The following is a 21268-nucleotide window of genomic DNA, read 5'->3' on the forward strand; positions in this document are numbered from 1 at the left end:
AGCATAATGAGCAAACATTATTTGAAAACAATATTTGAAATTTATGTATTTTTCAGTGATTGTGTGTGTGTGGGGGGGGGGTGATATGCGCTGCAAACAGTGAATATGTCTATGTCGATATTTTCTAGTGAATTATATTTCTGTTTCCGATAAACCTAATATAATTTTGCATTGTTTAAAAAATCCAGAACACACTGAAACTGTCTTTACTAAAAATACTCAAAATATTTAGATTATTTAGATTACCCCGTTTACCATATTGGCAACATTAGAAGAAAATCCAATTTGCTAACCAGCATTGAAAAATAGTAAGTGCCACTTTCTTGCATTAATCATTCTAGTCAGCCAATGGAATCCAATGCCACTATAATCTTATTCTTGAACATGTCCAGGCATGTCTAACCGACCACCATTCAAGGAAAAAAGAATGAACCGATCACATGGATGCCCCATATTCCACTAATTGCTTTTCCATTCCCTTGATTTTTTCTATATATATATATATATATATATATATATATATAGAAATTATTCTCGTGCATTCATTATTAGCTGTCAGTGGAACACCCTGAGTCTGTAGTACTTTCATTTGCAGGTATTCGCAAATGAGAAATGTGATACAGCGCTTTCTATAGGTAAAAATGTGAACTAATTTTTTTCTCCACCCGAAAAAATCCTCCCCCTTGCGATTCACTTTCATGCAAACCGCACTCTAATATACTAATTTTTATGAATTATTGTATACCTGCAAATGAAAGTACTACAGACTCGGGTGTTCCACTGACAGCTAGTAATGAATGCACGAGAATTTCCAGTCATTGGGGCGAACAGAATTTTTTAGTGAATAGAAAAATTTGGTGCTGCCATGTTGGTGGATAACGTATTGTTAGTGAAGTTGTTTTATGTAAGTGTGGAATCGGTAGCAGAATCTTCACGAAAGTTTCGAACGCAGAAAAGAATGAAGAAAGGTCGAGGTCCTATCACTCCTGTCAGACTACAGTCGCTAATACGACGAGGAAATTGGACATTTGTTAAATCGCCCTCACACCGGCAGACCAGTGTTATCCGAGGCCTGTACCAACGTTGTGGTATTGCAAATGAATGGCCTAGTGGCACAATCAACAAGTGCTGTAAGCAGTGCACGAGAAGCTGTAAGAATAAGAGGCATAGAGGAAACGTCCGTTCCGCATCGTTCATGGTATGTTAAACTTATCCATTCAAGCTGCAATCTCGTCACAGCTGTTACAAATTGACGGAAGGAGAAATATGCAACGTACGCTTTGACAAAAGTCACAGAAGAAAGATCCACAATGACTGTACAACATCGTTTGGACAGATAAACCGCCTTTTTCGTTGTATGGGACAATTAATAGACATAACTGTCGAATTTAGGCGCAGGACAATCCATCCGCCTGCACACAGGAGCAGTTGCATTCTCCGTAGCAAACTGGTCGGTTTTTCTTCACTGCATCCTTCATTGTCGGTCCCTTTTTCTTTGAAGACCCATGTGCAACAAGGAACTGGAAGATGTGATCAGTAAATGCTCAGCGCTACTTAAAACCGCTACGCGAAACCGTGGTACCATGACTGCAGGAAAAAAATGTTCTTGACACAGTCACGTTCTTCATGACGAGATCCCGCCTCATATCGGCATCTCCTATGAAGCAGGTTGGTTTCCGTAACGATTCTGATATATTGGAGAGAGTGCAAAGGAGAGTGTCCAAAATGATATGAGGATTTTGGAATAATGATCATGAAACTGACTGAGAATTTGTAGACTACAGGCACTAGCAGAGAGGAGACAGAGGCGTAATATGATTGAGAGTTGCAAAAGTTTGAAAGGGTTATACAGAATTTCAATAAATGGAATTTTTTATTTTATGGAGGGTGGGGTAAGGACGCGTGGCATCCTTCGAAGCTGATAATAAATGCTGTCAAGAATGGGGGGGGGGGTGAAAGCTAGATTGTTTTCTCATAGAGTAGTGCGTTGGAATGGATTGCCTTGGATTTTGTGTGTGCCAGTAGCTGAATGAATTCAAGAACAGGCATGAAAGTGTGAACGTGCGAATAATATGGCCTCCGTCGCCGAGTTTTCCTGACTCACTGCAGATCTTTCTTAATAATAATAATAATAATTTTGGCTTGCTGTAATTTTAGCAATAATATTAAGCACAATCTCCTCACTCATACGAGGCAGGTAGGACTGATATTTATTTGCAGATCCCGTTCCTTTAAATAGGAAAAGCTTGCCTACTACGATCTACGTAATTAGTCTTCTTTCTAAATTTCTTGCGATAAACTCTCAGCGACGACTCTTCTCTAGGACTAGCCTTCTCGGACCATCCTTCTGTTATTTTAATAAATCTGACTGCACCATTTGCTAAATTTTGCCTCAATCAGCCCTAAAACTGTTTGCTAATTAAATTAAGTTTGCGCTTCCTAAAAATATCTCCCCGCACTTCTTATAGAACGGATAGTTGAGTATCAAGTTGATACTCAACTGTCCGTTTCCATTGATTGCCACACATGGACAACTCAAAATTACTGACAATGTTAACAATTTACTCAACCATCATGTAAATAAACTTCAACGAAGAGTGACTATCGCAATTGGTGTTTCCTATATACAACTTACACTTTTAAACATTAACACTTTGAATTAACTTCTATGGCATTTAGTACATAATGTTGTAATTGAGAATTCGAGACTCCGCTAAAGAACTCTTGAATTCTCTGATGCTGAAGGAACGCCAAAACATTTGTTAAAGTCACATTTTCCTTTTCGTCACTTGTGTGAGTTGCTGAATTTTCATGAATTTCTTGCAGTTTCTTTGATTGCATCAAGCCTTTATCCACATGATTTAACATGCTCCCAGTTAAAGTAATCTCACTCACACATTGTTGCATTTTGTTTGAAAGTAATAGAATCAGTTACGCTACAGTCCTTTCATTTTTACTGAAACTTTAATATGAGGTTAGCCAAATCTTTGTATTACAGACGAAAAGCCCTATGGTTGGAAAAGCCCAGATCCGAATCCTGTTTATGACATGAAGGATCTTTATCATGTATTTTCAATCAAATGGTAGGTTAGCCGGTTCGCTAAGGGTGGAAGATTTTTCCCGGAAAGCTAAACCGGCACCTTAAACATACAGATTTGCAGTTATAAATATTTGTTTTTAGGGGATGTAGCAATGAATGGGAAGCCGTCTGCATTAATTGCCTTCAACTCCTAATCAGGGGACTCAACCCGTCTTGAACGTACGATAATTGGATGGATGAATGCAAATCAAGATGAAACTGGATTGTTCATTTTCATTTTATGTGGTATATACATACTGTATAGTAACATACTGTAGTATTGTAGGTATGTTAAGTTTATTTTTTTATTTTGATATAAATCGAAAATCCTGCTCTAGAGATCAAACACGGGATTTCCCGAGTTCAAAAAGTCTTATTTATTTTATTTTATTTATTTATTTTTTTTTTTTCAGATACTTCAATGGGAAAAGGTAATCTCATATATGATAGGATATTAACGTATAATATATTACTATTGTTGTTGTGGGCGGTTTAACAGTTAACATGTTCATTGCCAATCACGCGATATCGCGCGACGCAAGCTCTCACCAAACGGTCGATCACGCGTTATCGCGTGGACGTTGCTAACTAAATACAAAAAATAAAAAAAATTTGGCCACCACACGAAATTCCAATTTTCAGCATGGCAATGAAAGTGTTAAATTATTCGGAACTCCCACTTTAAATATCAACATGGAGCATATACGAATCATTTTAGTCATCACTAATTAGAGCAATTTTCTCATATCAAGCGAGGAAATTAATTGCTATTGCCGATTAAAAAAAAAAAAACAGCTAACGCCTTTTTATTTCCGTATACGGGGAGTAGGCGAGGCCATTTAGCCCTATCTAACTTTTGGAGACTGAGTGGGCAGTTCAAACCCCACTGGTACCAATCAGAGATAGATGGCACAAGGCTATCACTAATTAAGCGGTACACAGTGAAGAGAGACGGCTCAAATGTGCCGCCATCTCGTGGTCCCTAACCCTAACACAATATATTTAATGTCTGAAAATAATGTGGGTTCTACGGTCGATTTTCTTGAGTTTACGGGACGAAAAACCCGAGTTTCCGGGAGGAAAAACCTGCTTGCCCGTGCCAGAGATCGACTAACTCGGGAACCGGTCGAAAAAAGGCTTAGAAAAAATTCCTCTAGTCGCCGACTAGATTCGAAACCAAGTCTTCCTTCGTGAGGCCAAGCGCCATGGTGTGCAAACGCCACATCCACTGAGCTACACAGGCATTGCCGATTTATTATTTTAAAACTCTGAAATGCTTCTTTCGAAAAGTTGCTGAACTATGAAAAAATTTGGAGAGATGATTTCTATAAAGAGACCATATCCGAAACAGGAAGTCTTATATACATTTATGAGTATATTTATACGTTTGCTTTTTTTTAAATGGTGGTTTAATCGTACCGAAAACGTTTCCTCAAATACCAGTAAAAGTGGAGATATAATCCAATATTTTTCTCAACAATTAATAGTCCTTATAGGGACTGGCTTAAAGGGGCGAAGCAAGAATAATTTTCATCTTCCCTGTTATCTGTAGCGAACAGTGTAAGGATAAGGTGTTATTGAGCTATTAAAGCTCTGATCATGGCAGGAGGGTAACAGCAATAGCCGAGCCTCAGTTAGGACTTCATTGCTACAGCATTGCCATCCATTACCTTCCCAGGGAAAATCGCAGTTGGCCACATCTGCCCAACAATTAATCTTAAAGTTCTTAAAAGAACTGGGAGATAGACTGAGTCCTTGACTCTTTATCCCGTCATCTGAATGAAGAAAATCTGTGTGGATTGGGTGTTATTGAGCTAAAAACTCTAGTCATGGCTGGGTAACGGTAATAGCCGAGCCTCAGTTAAAACTTCATTTGCTACAGCATTGCCATCCGTTACCCTGGCAGTTCTAAAAAGGACTATCTTCTCCTTTCCTTCTTCCCAACAATTAATAATAGCTTTCTCAATTAAATATAATGTATTTATATTAAATAATAATAGGTTTATTGTTAAATTTTATTTTATAATAAATTTTTAACACAAAAAATAACGAAATTTAAATTATAAAATTTTTTTTTCACTTTACATTTATTTTAAATATATTTAATAATGTATCTACTTTTACAATTATCCGGTGTTTCGTCATGGCGTGCTACTGAATGCCATGAATTTGTTTTCAATGGTTCCAGAACCCCCTTTATAAGGTTTTCTGGTTTGGAGACAGTTCGCATGTCATGTAAACAAGATTCATCTCAGAATCTTTTTTTTTCTTTTGCTTTCCCTACTTATAGATGCATACAATGCTTTTAAAACAGTCTAAGCAATTAGATATGTGCCTGATTTTCATCAGTTAAGCCAAAGGAAAAAGGAAAAAGGAAAAAATAACTTCATCAAATTACATAAATGAAGTGTTCGCATAACTATCATGGCACATTCTCTCTACACATTTAATCTCTCAATATCCTCGTTTTCTTTTTTTCAATATCCATTACAAACGTTAATAATTAAAGCAACAAGAGCCATAATACAATATTGGCTTGCCCTGAGTACAACAGTATTATCATGTCCTTAAACATGATAATACTGTTGTGTGAACTGAGTGCACGAAGTGTGTACTGAGCTTTACTGATTCTATAACCAACATGATTTCATTAACTTAAATTACCTATTAACCAAATACTCGAAATTCATGTATCCATTAATTTCTAAACCTGTATTCAACGTGTATCTATTTATAATTATCTTTTTTACTGAATCGGATATATTTGTATTTATTATTTTTTTTATCACATAATTGATACACTGTCAAAACAAAATATTATATAAACATCAGTTTGACTAGTGATACAGAACATTTCAGATTCTACCCAAGAATCTAAGAATAGTCCGTCGGGTAGCGTCGTAAAGTATGGACTGTTCCAAGTAATGCTGTTTTCTGTAGGTCATATGGGGTCACTTCGTCGATGTTTAATTGCTGCAAGTAGTTGGATATCTTCTTTGAAGTTGCACCAAGTGCACCGATAACTATTGGGATGATTTTGGTGTGTTTAATCCACAGTCGGCCAACTTCGATTGCCAGATCTCGATATTTAGTAATTTTTTCCAGTTCTTTGTTGTTAATGTTGTTATCACTGGGTCAATTGTCAATGTTGTTATTGATGGTTGTTGTCAATCTTGTTATTGATACTGCGATATCAATAATCCAAACCTGTCGATGTTCGATAATTGTGATGTCAGGTCTATTGTGTTGCAAATGCCGATCAGTTTTTATTCTAATGTCCCATAGAATTTTTGTTGTTTCGTTTTCCAATACTGTCTCTATTTTATGCTGCCACCAGTTATCAGTAGTAGGAAAGGCATATTTTTTGCATACATGCCAATGAACTATTTTCGCCACTTGATCATGGCGGTATTTATAGTCAGATTATTATTATTATTATTATTATTATTATTATTATTATTATTATTATTATTATTATTATTATTACAGTATCTGGTTAATAGATCTCTGATGGTTTTCATATAGTTTCATTAACCCACATTGAAGATATTTCGTAATAATCAAGTGTACATCAAGCATAAAAATGAATTTAAGTAATTTGCGGAGTTAATTCCATCTATTACAGGCGTTAACGAAAAGAAACGAGTTTATTTAGTGATGGACTCGTTTCTTCTAGTGGAAGTCCTATAATCAATAAGAATAACAAATTTAATAATAATTTTTTTTTTTTGAACATTTTATTATGTCTCAGTATAAATTACATACAATAATAATATTTACAATATTTACAATAAGGTTTATACAGAATTTTTGAATTTAGAATATAATAATAATAATAATAATAATAATTTTTTTTTTTTTTTTTTTTTTTTTTATAAACGACTTATTTGTTTTTACAATGAAAATGATAAGGTTTACTATCACACAGAGTATCTGCACACACACACACAATGAAAAACATATTATCTTTTCTGTACAGTACGAAAATTCGATATACAAAATGCAGAGTACATTTTATAAATATGAATATATATTTTTTTAAACTAGCTTGATATGGATTGGCACCAATGTGCACACAATTCACGATACAATGCAGTAATGCAGCATACACACACAATTCAATAATAAAAATAATAATTGGTTTTTTTTTTTTTTTACATTTTATTATGTCTCAGTATAAGTTACATACAATAATAATATTTACAGTATTTACAATAAGGATTATACAGAATTTTTTTTTTTTTTTTTTTTTTTATGTCTCAGATGAATTGCATACATAGTTGCTGTAGTAATTATATGTATATAATATTTATAACGCATTACAAGTGTGTATAACAGATACTTGCAAGTTAGTAATTTTCTTCCTCGAAGCTTAGCAGAGCTTATCTGAGGAAGATAATAGATGACAGAGGGTGGTGGTTTCATGGTTGTGTTCCTATAGTGGTCACAAGCCAGGTGTTGATTTTACTGTTTGTTGGTACGTGTTTGAAAGACTTTGACTGCTATTGCAGTTTAACTTTTTTTTTTTTTTTTTTGTGCAAATAGGGTTGGATTTAGACATGGTGTGTTTGTTTCTTTGTGTTCTTGTAGTGGTAGTTTTTTGAGAGGGGGGGTTGTCTTGGTTTGTTGTGTGTGTATGTGTGGTGGGGGAGAGAGAAACAGGAATTGCTCTAATTTTCATTCTCGCTATAATATTTATATAGTGCCTGTTTCAGCTCTCTGTATGTTCCTAGGTTTCTGTTGTCGAACGGCAGTTTGTTTATCATGTCAGGTACGTAGAAGTTTCGGGTGGCTTTTCCGTGGTGATTGTTGTACTTATATGTTATGTAGTTTGTTGACTGTGGTCTTGTTATTTGATATGTTGTTCTGGTTACTCTATATGTTGGGCTGTAGTAGTGTTTTAACATGACTGTGTAGTGGCGTAAGTGTTTCACCTTAAATATTTTGTGTTTTGTCCATGCTTCCTGCATAAGAGTGGGTTGTTCCCAGAATATCAGTTTTATCATTTTATCTTGCAACCATTGTAGCCTGTTAAGTCTGTAGTCTGCGCAGAATGCGTATGATGTGATTGCATATCTTAAAATGTTTTCACATAATGCTTTATAGATTAGTATTTTTATGAGGGTTGGGGCAATGTCTTTTAATCTGTATAGTTTGCTTGCTATTATCCTAAGCTTGGTATGTAGGTAGTTTGTATGGCTATTCCAACTTTGATTTGCATCGAAGTGAAGTCCAAGGTTGCGTGTTGTTTTCACCTGTGTGATGGTTGTGATTTTAGGTTCTGCACTTTGTGTATAGGAGGATGAATGTTTGATAGTGAGATATTTAGTTTCTATGGGCAGGGTTTGGGGGTTTTTGAATATCATTAGCTTTGTTTTTCCAGGGTTTATATATATGCCGTTTTCGGTTAACCAGTTAGTGATTTGATTGATGTCGTGTTGCATATTTTTGTAAGCGATTTTTGCAGTGTTGTGAATGGATACTATGGCAGTGTCGTCTGCATACTGGAAGATTTTACTTTTTAGGGGGAGTTGGCTTATGTCGTGTGTGTATATGTTAAATAGAATGGGAGATAGGACAGCTCCTTGCGGTACTCCACAGGTTACGTGTACCTCTTTGCTGTGTGCTGATCCTATACGTGTGATGTGCTTTCTGTTTTTCGTGTATGCTTTAAACCACTGGAGTAAACGACCTCCAATTCCGATATGGGTAAGTTTCGTTAACAAGGTTTTATGTGTTAGTGTGTCAAATGCTTTTGTTAGGTCAATGAATACCACTAATGTTATTCTGTTTTTATCCAATGCAGCGTTTATTAGATCTGTGAAGTCTTCCAGGAGTGTTGCTGTTCATTTATTTTTTTGAAAGCCATATTGTGTTTTGGGTATGATTTGAAAATTTTGAACGTATGTGGAGAGTTTCTGATGTACAATGCGCTCCATGATTTGGTTGATTACAGAAGCGTGGCGATAGGTCTGTAATTACTTATTATGTTTCTTTTTCCCTGTTTGTGTATGGGTGTGATTAGTGCAGTCTTCAGTGTTTCAGGTATGTGTCCCGGTTCGAAGATTTTATTTAACAGTTTTTGTATAACTGGAAGTAGGTCGGTTGAGTGTTTCTTGATGTCTTTTGGTCTGATTCCGTCTGTCCCCGGTCCTTTGTTAGGATTAATTTGTTGAATTGCCAGTGATAGTTCTTCTTTTGTTACTGTGGGGAACCACATCGACTGGGTTGCTCGTGGACCTAGTGGAGAATGTTCGTTTGTGTGAGGAAAGGTTGTTTCTTGTAGCTTTTGGACAGAGTTCACGAAGTGCTGATTAAAGTTGTTTGCCAACTGTTTAAGGGATTTAGGGTCGCAGGCGAAGCTGTGTTTTATTGTTTCTGTGGCGGTGGTTCTGTGTATATTGTCCAGCATTTCATTAATCAGGTGCCAGGTTTCCTTTATGTCGTTCTGTGCTGTTGTTAATTTGTTGCTGTAATAGTTTCTTTTTGCCATTCGAATCTGGGTTGTTAGGAGATTCCATTTTCTTTTGTATTCAGCTTTTAAAGCGATATTGTTCGGTGACTTCTTAAGTTGTTTCCATAGGGCATCTTTTCTTTGTATGTCTGTTAGTATGTTGTCTGTTATCCATGGATTTTGTTTCGTTTGGGGGCCTATTTTTATTTTTGTTAATGCTTTGTTATATATTTTGTTAAATGCAAGTTTAAGATTATTATATACAGCTTCAGCAGAGTCTAAAGATGCTATCTGCATCCAGTCTGTTTTTCTGATTTCATCGTTCACTATTGCTTCGTTTACAATGCTATGATACTGTTTTGTAGTCTCAGTGATTTTTATGGGTTCTGGTTCAGTGTGTAACTGCAATGCTGTGAAATAATGGTCTGCTAGTTTGCATGTTATGACGGCTGCTGTGTGGCTGTTTGGAGGGGCCCTTATATTTATATGATCAATGCAGGTTGAGGTTGTTGTGTTTCCGATTATCTCTTCTCGTGTATACGACTGTATGGATGGGGTTATGTTATATGCCGATAATAGGTCTAGGTATTGTTCTGTGTTGTTATTTATGTTCCTAATATTTATATTAATGTCTCCTATTATTATCAAGTATTTTGAGGTGCCTACTTTCGTGGCTGAAAGCCATCTGTTTAGTTCTTCTAGGAATGTTGTGGTGCTTAAGTTGGGTGGTCTGTATATTGCGTTTAATATCAGGGAGTTTTCTTGTTGGATGTTTTTAATTTCGATGCATATGTTTTCTGCGTATTCTAATTTATAGTTTATTTCTGTTACTTCTAGTTTATGTTTGGTAAATATTATTATACCACCGCCTCGTTTTGTTTGTCTGCAGTGTTTGTGTTGTTGGAAGTGTGGCATTTGGTAGGAGGATGCCTCTTCGTTTGTCGTAGATACTTCAGTCAGTATTAAAATGTCTATTTCGTCTATATCTTCCTTCAGATAAGCTTGCAGGGTCAGCCAGTATTTTTGAATGCTTCTGATGTTGATGTGGAGAATAGATAGTCCTTTTTTGGGGATTGTCAGTTGTTTCCATTCTGATATTGATTTCAGAATGTGGCAATTATCATGTTCCGGGGTGATTACGTCTGCTTGATGGTGTGCATTCATGTTGGTTGGGGTGCTGGTCCTTCTTTACGAGTTGTCAATATTCCTTTCAATGTGACAGCCTGTTGAGGTCAACTACGGATTTTATTTCGATTGGTTTTGAGTCTTGTGTCTTTCTAAGGAATATTTTGCTGTCTTTTATCCATATAAACTGGTAATTGTTTTCTGTTTTTACTTTCCTTGCTTGGTAGAATATTTTCTGATAGTGTGGAGTAAGGTATTCAGACAGGTATATTGAGGTGTTGTCGTGGTCTCCTTTCAGATCCTTTACTACTGGATTTTTAATCCTGCTAGCTTTTATAAGTGTAGTTTTTGTTAGGCTGTTGGTGAGTCGCACTACGACGGGAGAAGGACGGGTATTATTTTCTCTTTTCCTTTTTTGTGGTAACCGATGCACTGACTGGATGTCTCTTGGTTCAATGGGGGAGCCAATGTTTTGGCTTAGTTATATTACAGTGTCTCTTAGAGGTTCCATAGCTATTTCTGGGAGACCATTTATGAGGAATAATAATAATAATAATAATAATAATAATAATAATAATAATAATATTCTTATTAGATCATCATGGTATAAACAACCAAAAGATTAAAAAAATTAATTAATTTATTGAACTTACTAATATTTTAAATGTCCTAATGAACTAATGTTCTAATATTTCTCCCTGTATGGACGGAATAACCGAAGAGGTGATTTGGAGAAGTCAGGCTATCTTGTCTTATAACGATCGTCTCTCAGATCTTTGACAACTTAAAACAATCATACTTCTGGTTGGGGAGTACTTCGTAGCAGATGATTCTGATAATAGTCTTACGAATCTATAGTGACTAATGGGTAAAATCGATGCCTTCTTCCATTTAATACTATGTGAAGGAGTATCCAGTAGAGAGCGTCTTGTTAGTACATTAGTCCTGTATCAGTTACAAATCGAATTGTTTCTAATATTTAGTGGTGTGCATGGCACGGATATAATTTGTGCTCTGATGATGCTGGATAGAAAATCAATGAAATATTAGTAAGTTCAACAAATGAATTTGTTTTTGAATATTTTTTCTGTGTAATACCAAGAGATGGGGTTACACAGAAAAAAATGTTAAGGAAAGGAAATTATATATTTATGGAACGAAGTAGTGCATTTTGTTTTTGAGAAAACTGTTCAGCAATGCAATGCTTGGAAAGAAATCAATAGACACCATGGTGTGAGGAACAAACAGCCATGGCGCCCACCTTCATAAGATGTAAAACCTCCTTTCGATGCGATGGCTGCAGCAATCCTAAGAAGCATACTTTCCACAAGGGTACGATAGAAATCAATGGGAATTTTGGATCATTCTAACTGTAGGCATGCAATGAGGTCCTAGGCTGTTGTGGGGCGAACTCCCCGTGACCACATCCAAGGCTCTAATTCTTCCTACAGATGTTCAATAGGATTGAGATCAGTGCTCTGTGGAAGCCAGTGAGGCATGGTGACGTTCAAGTCCATATATACCACGCAGTTACAGCAGCAGCAGCCTTATGACACGGTCTTGCTGAAAAAGACAATGGCCAGTTCCGTAGAAACGCCCCAAAGTAAGAAGCAGTGCATTGTTCAGAATGTATAGACACTCTCGGAGTTCAATGTTCGTGGCGCCACAAAAAGAGGTCAGGGGCCAAAACATCACATTGCCACCTCCGAATTTCATACTTGGGGTTACGCACTCTGGTAAGAGATGTTCACCGAGCATCTGCCACACTCACACCTGTCCAGAGGGTGTGAGTGTGGTGGTAAAGAGTGTAGTAGGATTCATCACTCCATAACAGCTTTCCAAGCTTCCACGTCCCACCGACACGCTTTTTGCACCACTGAAGACGATGCTGCATATTGATTCGGATAATGTGCGGTTTGTATTTTGCGCCTACCATGGAAACCCATGTTCTGATCCTCGGTTTTGAATGTTTTCTGAATGTTGGCCCACAAATGGAGTTTTTTACATATTAACCTTCGTAGCAAATTACGGTCACGTTCGATGTTTTTGGTTCGGGTTACACTTGCAGAGTTGATTCCCTGCGCTTCCATTTCAGTATGGTATCAATACTGGACCTGGGTTGGCGCAGTTCCTCAACAATTTCCCGAACAGATAGGCCTGCAATCTTATCACAACTCCTCTTTCAAACTCAGTCAGTTTCCTTCTCGCAGCCATTTCACGCGGACACGGTTACAATGGCTTGGGACGAATCATATTCCTCTAATTTATACTGGCTACAGGCAAGTGACCCGTTTCATAGCACCATGTACCTTGCCCATAGGAGTGTCCGTTGACTTTTTTGCGAGCAGTGTGTGTTCAGTTATCGTCTATCAGCAACGAACAACCTTCGTAATAATATCGGTTTATTTCCTTTCTCTGTTTTTCTGTTCTTTTTCTTCTTTCTTTTTTTTTTTTTTTTTTTATCTAACAAAACTGTGAAACCGGCCAAAAGAAGACACACAAACTTCACAGACTCACTTGTTTCAAATCGACAGCAATAATAACCAGCTTTATGAGATATAACACAGTAAAAGCCAACAGACGTCGTAGGACATTTCGCCCAAACGCCTTGAATTGATTGGTTATAAGCGTCATAAGGCGTTTATTTTCATTGAGGAACAATTAAATGAAAAATAAAATGCATAACGATTTAATACGATTAATACTTTATTTAAATTATTATATACTTATAGAAGACCATTATAAATTCGATAGAAGTCGCAAACCAACTGTTTTCATTCTTTATTTATTTATTTTTTTTTAAGGCGGTTCCCAAGTGAGATCTTGGAACAGGAAGTTCCATTGTTCTGCAAGTTACGGGGATTTTAACTGCGCAACTTAAACCTATTAACCAGAGAACTCACACTATTCAGAGAATAATATGTAATGTTAGTTTTTAGAACAAAAGAGATGGCAGAAGTTGTCTGCATTACTCTTCTCCCCAGATACTTATTAAATCATTGATAGCCTCGTTCCGGCTCTCATTGGTGACGAAGGGTTTGATTTGACTGGCCATCGATATTCTAAAAGCTTAGATAAAGCTAAAATAACTTCTCTTTTACAACGTTCGTGGCTTGATGTCACATAAGAAAAAGTGTGAACAGAGGTAATTAAATCTGGTATGATAATTTAAATAATATAGGAGAAGAATTAACATAGGCTTTAAGTACATGTTAGCCAAATATGTACTTATTGCTAGACGGCAGTAAGACGATCCAGAGAAAGACTGGATCTAGGTGAACTGATGTATTTAAAATGAATCTGGAGTGGAGCGAAGTACGTTTTTTTTTTTTTTTTTTTGAACAAAACCAAAACTTTTTGGATTTTTAAAACAGATTTTAGAAACTTTACAATGAAATTAGTAGATTTTTTTCTTTCTCTATTTAAAATGAACATATTATAAAACTATTCCCAGGTTTGGATGGTGGTTATCATAACCATGTAAAGACCCATCTTGGCCTTATAATACTTTTCTTTTATTAGCGTGTGGTTGGGTGGCAAGTAATCTGAACGTGGGGGGCGGCAAGGGGTAAACGGGGAAACAGAACCACAACGGTGGATTTAACTTAATTCCATGGCATGATGTGCTTCTTCAAAATATTAATAAATAAAACAAATAAAAAGTGTGTGGGCGTCGTGAACCCACACTCGCCCTTAAGGATTCATCAAAGGAGTTCCAAGCCGACTGCACTAATTGCCTAAAACCCTAATTAGGGACTCATCCCGTCTCGGTCAGACATCAAATGGATAGATTGCATTTTATACGGTAAAACACTTGAATATAAAGTTAGGTCTAAACATTGATGCATTTTAAGCTAACATCGCCTCACTCTAAATTACTTCCATCTCTTAAAAAAGTCAATAAATATTTGGAATTAATAAGGAGCTCAATCTCCTCGCGATGGTTCTCAAAATAATGTGATCAGCGTTTATCTCGTCGATAGCGAAACCAGGCAAGATTAGAACCTCAGTCAGTAAAAAGAGCATTCAGTTCAACCATCTGATGCGCCGTTTTTGACGGTTGAAATTGCATCGTTGGTTTCATGCATATCCTCAGCTACATTTTGTGCCCGGAGCGAAGTGCACACATCTAAGTATCGTTGGTGACTAAATAATATGCAACATCTGATATTCCTCCCAATATTGCTGTAAAGTTTTATAAAAATTTTCTGCAATATATGAATGGGCACTGTCGTGACAAAGTGACTGTTGTTCTAAGAATTAACAACAGCTGTCAATGGATCTTAATCGGGGAATAACAAAATCTTTTTATCGTTGAGGTATTTTCAGGGAATTTTGGTGTCTATAGCATCTTGTGAAATGATATTTAATTTAGAAAAACATAAAGTACACATAGCTTAAAAATACTTTCAAATCATCTAAAAACATTTCAAGAGAATTGTAGAAATATTATCAAACACTATTAAATTTTTATTTAAGAAAAAATTCATTTTGTGTGACTGGATCCCAGTCAAGCTTATTTAAAACTGTAGAAGATTTCTTCTACTTGAAAAGCAGAGATTTTCATTCCCACAAAGAAGGCAAACAGGCCTGAGAATACCCGGTTTTAACAGATAACACACTGACTTCATAGCGTTTCCTTTCGTTTCTTTGGGAGTGAATCACAACAAATACTGCATTATTATTTTTCTCAATTAGAAGATCATGGCAAATCTTTATTAACAGTGCAGAGATATAAGACAGGTATAACTTATTTATATTTCGTATTTTGTATTTGGTTCGCTATTTGCGTACAATTGTCGCAAGAGCCATCTCTTGGCGATTCACTGAACTAAATGAGAAAATCACCAATGTCACTTAGTGTTTCTTTGAGAGGTATTGTTTTCATTCATATTAACATGGATTTTTTAACAGAAACACCAACCGATTCACTACAGTAAAGTTCTAGCAGAGATTCTGCATTTCGCCTATGAGTTAGAGGACATTTCGACAGCGTGTTTCTTACGTGAATAAAAAAAATCTCCAACGGAAATTGACTAACTCATGAACAGATCGAAAAATGACCTGGAAAAACATAATGTAGTAAGTGAATGGTATTGAATATCTTTCCTAATTTTGGAACCTGAAGGATGTTTTTTTTTTTCGGAGGCCTGATACAACTATAAAACAAATATTAGCACAAAATAAACCTATCGTTATTTGTTAAATAAAAACTGAATGTTATTACTAATTTAACATTTTATATAAAATCATTAAACTCTTATTACTCGACATAAAAAATACTGATATTCAGTTGATGAAAAATCCATATGTTATGAGTTCATATATAAGAAGATGGAATATCTGCATATTAAACATTTTTAATTTACGTAACGTTAGATCAAGGAATGATATCATAAAGATAACTGCTATCTGAAAATAGTATATGAATTAAAAGATGAAATGACGAAATTATCAAAGAAATGTGTAAAATTTTATTTTTATAGTCAGATAAATTTATTATATAATCAATTTTATCATTAAAATAATTGATTAAAATAATCATTAATATATCAATTATATAATCATGTGAGTATTGCTGTTTTGTTAAAACAAGAACTAAAACTTACGTTTGTAAATAAAATTTACATATTTTTATAATATATGACACATCCACACTCTCGAAGTTTACTAACTCCGAGAGCTGTCGTGTGCGAGTCTTTACACACATCCATGCCTTACTTGAAATGAATAAGCCAGTAAATACATTGTTTTTACTATACTAACAAACCACTGGCTAAACAAACTACTCCATGAAGGCTGACAACTGTGAAAATTCTCATTTATCATTTAAGCTGAACAATTGAAACTGTTCAGATCGTGACCAACGAAAAAATACCTCAGCTGTTTTGCTACTCATTTGCAGTTATGACATTACAAACAGAGAGACTTTCTACAAAGACTTTTCATACGAATACGTATACGGATGACTAGGGATTATTATGGAAGTACCATATGCAATATTATGCATGCCATTCATGAGTTCAATAGCAAGACACGTGGTCCGTATTCGACACAGAAGAAATATGCTAGAAGAGTTTACCTTATTTCCGTTGCCAAAAAAAGTATCCATGAAATTCTGTTGACCCGGAAAACAATTCATACTTGGATCTTCTTGATTGACAAGATGTTCGAAAGACTTTAGAGAAAGGAGGAGATTGCTACAATGGTCAACGCCGTAAGTTGATTATTAAGAAAAATAACTTAAATAAAAAATAAGAGATTTTTGTCAGACATAATTTAATATTAGTGACTTCGGATGAACATTGTGAAATATTAATGAAGTATGTTGGAAATTCAGCACTAAGTCAAGACGTTATTGATATTTTAGGAATTAACAATGAATCAAATTACCACAATGTTTCCAAGTAAGTGCTCAATAATTCAGAGAGTTGGCTTCGCAGGTTTAGTTCGTAAATTCATTTCTTAAACCCACCTTAGGCTATTCACCTGTAAATGTTGTAGTTTTTAATAAACAGAGAGAGAGATAGTTCGAGACATTAATTAAGTGGAAAAGTCCAATGAAAGGTGTAATAATCAGAAAATTGCTGATTTTTCTAGGTGTTAAGCAGAAAAATGATTTTAAAAAAATTTCACTTTAGAGAAGAAATCTATACATGACATAATAAAATAAAGACTGTTTTAAACCGAATTATCGAAATTCACTTATTATAAACAGAGAATTATCAAAAAAAGTTAAATTAACTAGCCATAAGGAAATGACAGAATATATTCATCTATGCTTATAAGAGTTCGATTACATGGACGATCTACAAAGGATCACTTTGGATGCACAAAAGTATATAAGAAGCAATATGAATAAAACAATACATAAACATCCCTTATATTAAGAACTGCACTATTAGAGAGGATTCATTTAATTTAAAACACCTCAGCGCACGTGTTTTTATTAATCACAGAAGTATCTTTAGAAATAGTTGAAGGATCGATCTGTAGACGCCATAGCATCGCAACATGATGAAATCCTTAGTCAAATTTAAAAAAGAAATATAAATGAGAAGCAGAAAATGCAAAATAATCACAAAACCACTTCCCTAATAGTAAATGTCATACTGAAAAATTGCAGCAGTAAAGAGTTCAACCGTGACATTGCTGTAACATTTAAAGCTGTTTAAAAATTCTGAAGAAATTCTGGGGGAAAATGAAATGAAATTCCAGTGAATTCTGAGGCAAAATAAAGAAACCGTGTTTCATGAGAGGAAAATACTGTCATCCATGTAAGACACTATCTCTCCTTTAGATGAAAGGAATGTGTTAAAGTTCAGTCTCACTGCATCCTAGAGAATTTGAACCCAAGGCTTTCTATGGAAGGTGATCGTCGATGACAACTGACCCAAGGAAGCTTCTCAAATATAACATCCATGAAGAAGTATCTCTGTTGATGTCTATCAAAAGATAACTCTCGGGAGTATAAATAGTGAAGAAAATTATGGACAGAATTCATATATCAGTTGAGTTACGAATTCGTGGATATTAGCTGCGGATAAGAAAGTTGGAATTTTAACACCGCAGCGAGAAAATCGAGTGTGTGTGTGTGTGTGTGAGAGAGAGAGAGAGAGAGAGAGAGAGAGAGAGAGAGAGAGAGAGAGAGAGAGAGAGAGAGAAATTTTATGTAGCAATTTTTCTTTAGTTTGGTGGGAACTTAGAAAGGATAATATTTCGATTGTTTTATATTGGAAAGTAGATATTAATAATTTTTAATGAAACGTAAATTACGCTTACAATTCCGCTACTAGGACGAAGTTACTGAACTCGCATTGACTTCAATACAGAAAAGATTATAATCGATCTCGATTCATACTGATTAGTTTGTGAAACTGTACGATTGTAACCCCATTAACCTTACATTGTTAATTTTCATTTTGTTTTATATAGAATGATTTGTACTAACGACATATTTTTACTATATACTTCATTACCATTATGAAGTATGTAAGTTGTCTCGACTTCGTTATATATATTATATCAAGTATCGTTTTTATTTCTCTGCTGATATTCCCATTTATGAATCTCTCTTTCTCTCTCTCTCTCTCTCTAAGATACCTTGGTACTCCCGAAATTCATTTCATAAATTTTGAGCTTAGACCAAATTTTGTAACAAAATATAAAAGAGTCATTCAGTAGTACAGAGTAATATCACCCAATTTGTTTTACTTGAAATGTATCTTTTCGTAGTACCGAATTTATATATTTGGTGTGTTTCTCATTTTCAGCTCTGTTCTTGAATTCCACTGCTCAGTAAAGAGAAGGTACTCTTTGTGCTTTATATTTCTACTTTTTTTTTTGTCTAACTCCTACGAATCGCGCACCTGTTATGACATCGTATTCTTAAATATTTTATCTCTCCTATAGTCTTCCTTTCACGTTTTATCGTTGTCTATTTTCCCCTTAGGCAGAGATTTTTTCAGAAAATTGCACTTTTATATTTATGTAAGTGGTTATTTACATAACTAATGTAGGTATCGGGAAAAGCCTAAAAAGAGTTCTTCACAATGGTGTCTGATTGAGTTTGAAGGAAAGGTGAGAAAATTTCGAAATTATACTTAATAACATCAAATGTGAATTGATAGCTCCTTTGAGGCAATTTAAAATTCCGTTGTATTTTTCTAGTTGAAATCTCGTTCCACAAAATTGTTATGTTTCGTGAGAATGTAACAAGCAGAGAAAACATTCTGGATAGGAAATAAAAAGAATGTCCAGGAAGAATTACCTGAGATTTGATGTGAGAAATTCAACATGAATTTCGGTATTGCCCTTCGGAAAGATGGAGATTGTTTCTAGTGTTCATATTAAACCATCTACTAAAGATACATAAATAAACAGATTTTTGTCAGTCCTCTGTTACGATAATTGACTTAAATAGTTAAAAATATCAATAAAGAATTAGAAATATAGCACTGACTTAAGGAATTCTTGATACTTTTCAGGAAGAAACAATGAACTCAATTTAAAAATATTGGCAAGAATGTGCTTAAAAATTGAAAGAGTTGGGGTTAGAGCTTTAGCTTGAAAATTAATTTTTAAACCATCTTACGTTAGACTCTAAAATCTGAGCGCTATTAATATAGAACAAAATTACTCAGGACGTTAATAAAAAAGGAGGAACAGTATTAGGAAAGGTGAAAAAATTAAAATATTTTATAAGCAGAATAACGGAAATTCACTTTTATAAATGCTTTTAGGGGGAAGGAAATAATAGTTATATTGTTTATTAGCCACGACTGGTTCATTCTTATTAGAAAATAATATAATTATCTATCATTATTATTTTTAATTATTGTAATTATTATCAACTATTAGCTTGGATAAATGGATGGCTGACTGACTGATTTCAAAAAATAATGTGCGGGAGATGCGAGTCTGTAAGATTTATGATAACTAGCGGTGTACCTCAAGGATCAGTCATTGAATTGTTATTCAATCTTTATATTAATCACATCGGGTAGGGTTTGATATGTGAATTGAAGTATTTGACATAGAGCTGTTTGCGGACGATGCAAATATCGGCAACGTTATCAAGGTTCTTCTGATATGCTCTACTTGCAGAATGTTTTCAATAGGCTAGAAATAAGGACATGTGGAAATCGCTGTCAGTTCAATGTTAGTAAATGGGATTTTATTATAACTTTACACTTTTTATAATGAGATATCAATAATGCACCAAATTAGCAGAATTATGCTAGAATAAGCTGATTAAACTAGGAATCCCGGAGTTTTAGTAGTCAGGAAGCTAGGTTCGAAGGTCATATATTTAGATACATACAGTAGAGAGTAAGAGGCAAATTCTAGAAATTAATCAATAAGTTCATGTGGTTATTTTATTTCATAGGGAATTTATGTCCAGGAATCATGTTGATGAGAGAATTAGTCAAGCTCAGCAGGCTTAATTGATTGTAAGAGTAAATAAGTTATGATACCTTTACAGAAGCCTCACTCAAGTCAGTGTTGGATTATTGCTCGTGTTTTACTCATCAATGTTTCGAATGGATATCAAAAGATCAAGGGTATTCTGAAATTGATTAAGTGTTCAGAGAGAATGCGTTATGATAGTTTTGAGAATCGGTCCATTAGTTGTAGTCTAATGAATTTATCTTCAGGAGAAGTAAAACAAAGGAGAATCTTCTAAAACTTCTAAATAACTACTTTGACCGGTCGATAGATTAATTAATATATAATAAATAATTCTACCAGGAGACATCGTTCCATAATTTGTGGAACAAATTATGACGGAAAATATATTTTTACTGTAAGATTCATACTCATGTGCATGAATATGATTCGTACATTTGTTTTCTATACAATTGAGTATATTTTATATAATGTTTTATGTGATATAATAATAAAAAAATACATTTTATTATGCAATAGAAAACAATAAGATAAGGTGTGCAAAGTTTATTGATGTAAATGTAATATACTTGTGCTTTCTTGTTATGTACCATCCATCCATCTATTCATTGGGCGTCATCAGATACCGTGTCTGTGCGGTTAGCCTAGTGGCTTTGCGTTTTGCAACCATATGCCTGGGGAAGGAGTGTCCTGGGTTCGGT

At 34.8% G+C, this 21268-nt stretch overlaps 1 protein-coding gene across 1 annotated transcript in view; it reads left to right on the forward strand.

Moving 5' to 3' along the window:
• The first annotated feature begins 865 nt into the window (after window positions 1-865).
• Window positions 866-21268, forward strand: part of LOC150104168 (gamma-aminobutyric acid receptor subunit alpha-2-like) — a 99826-nt gene continuing 79423 nt past the window's right edge. The window contains exons 1-2 of the mRNA XM_090396413.1: window positions 866-1130; window positions 3493-3510. Of these exons, the coding sequence (XP_090252539.1) occupies window positions 866-1130; window positions 3493-3510 (283 nt within the window). The remainder of the gene's footprint in view (window positions 1131-3492; window positions 3511-21268) is intronic.

Source organism: Typopeltis vanoorti, chromosome 8, assembly GCF_054136105.1.
Source record: "Typopeltis vanoorti isolate ZY-2024b chromosome 8, IOZ_Tvanoo_1.0, whole genome shotgun sequence".
NCBI classification, from domain to species: domain Eukaryota; kingdom Metazoa; phylum Arthropoda; class Arachnida; order Uropygi; family Thelyphonidae; genus Typopeltis; species Typopeltis vanoorti.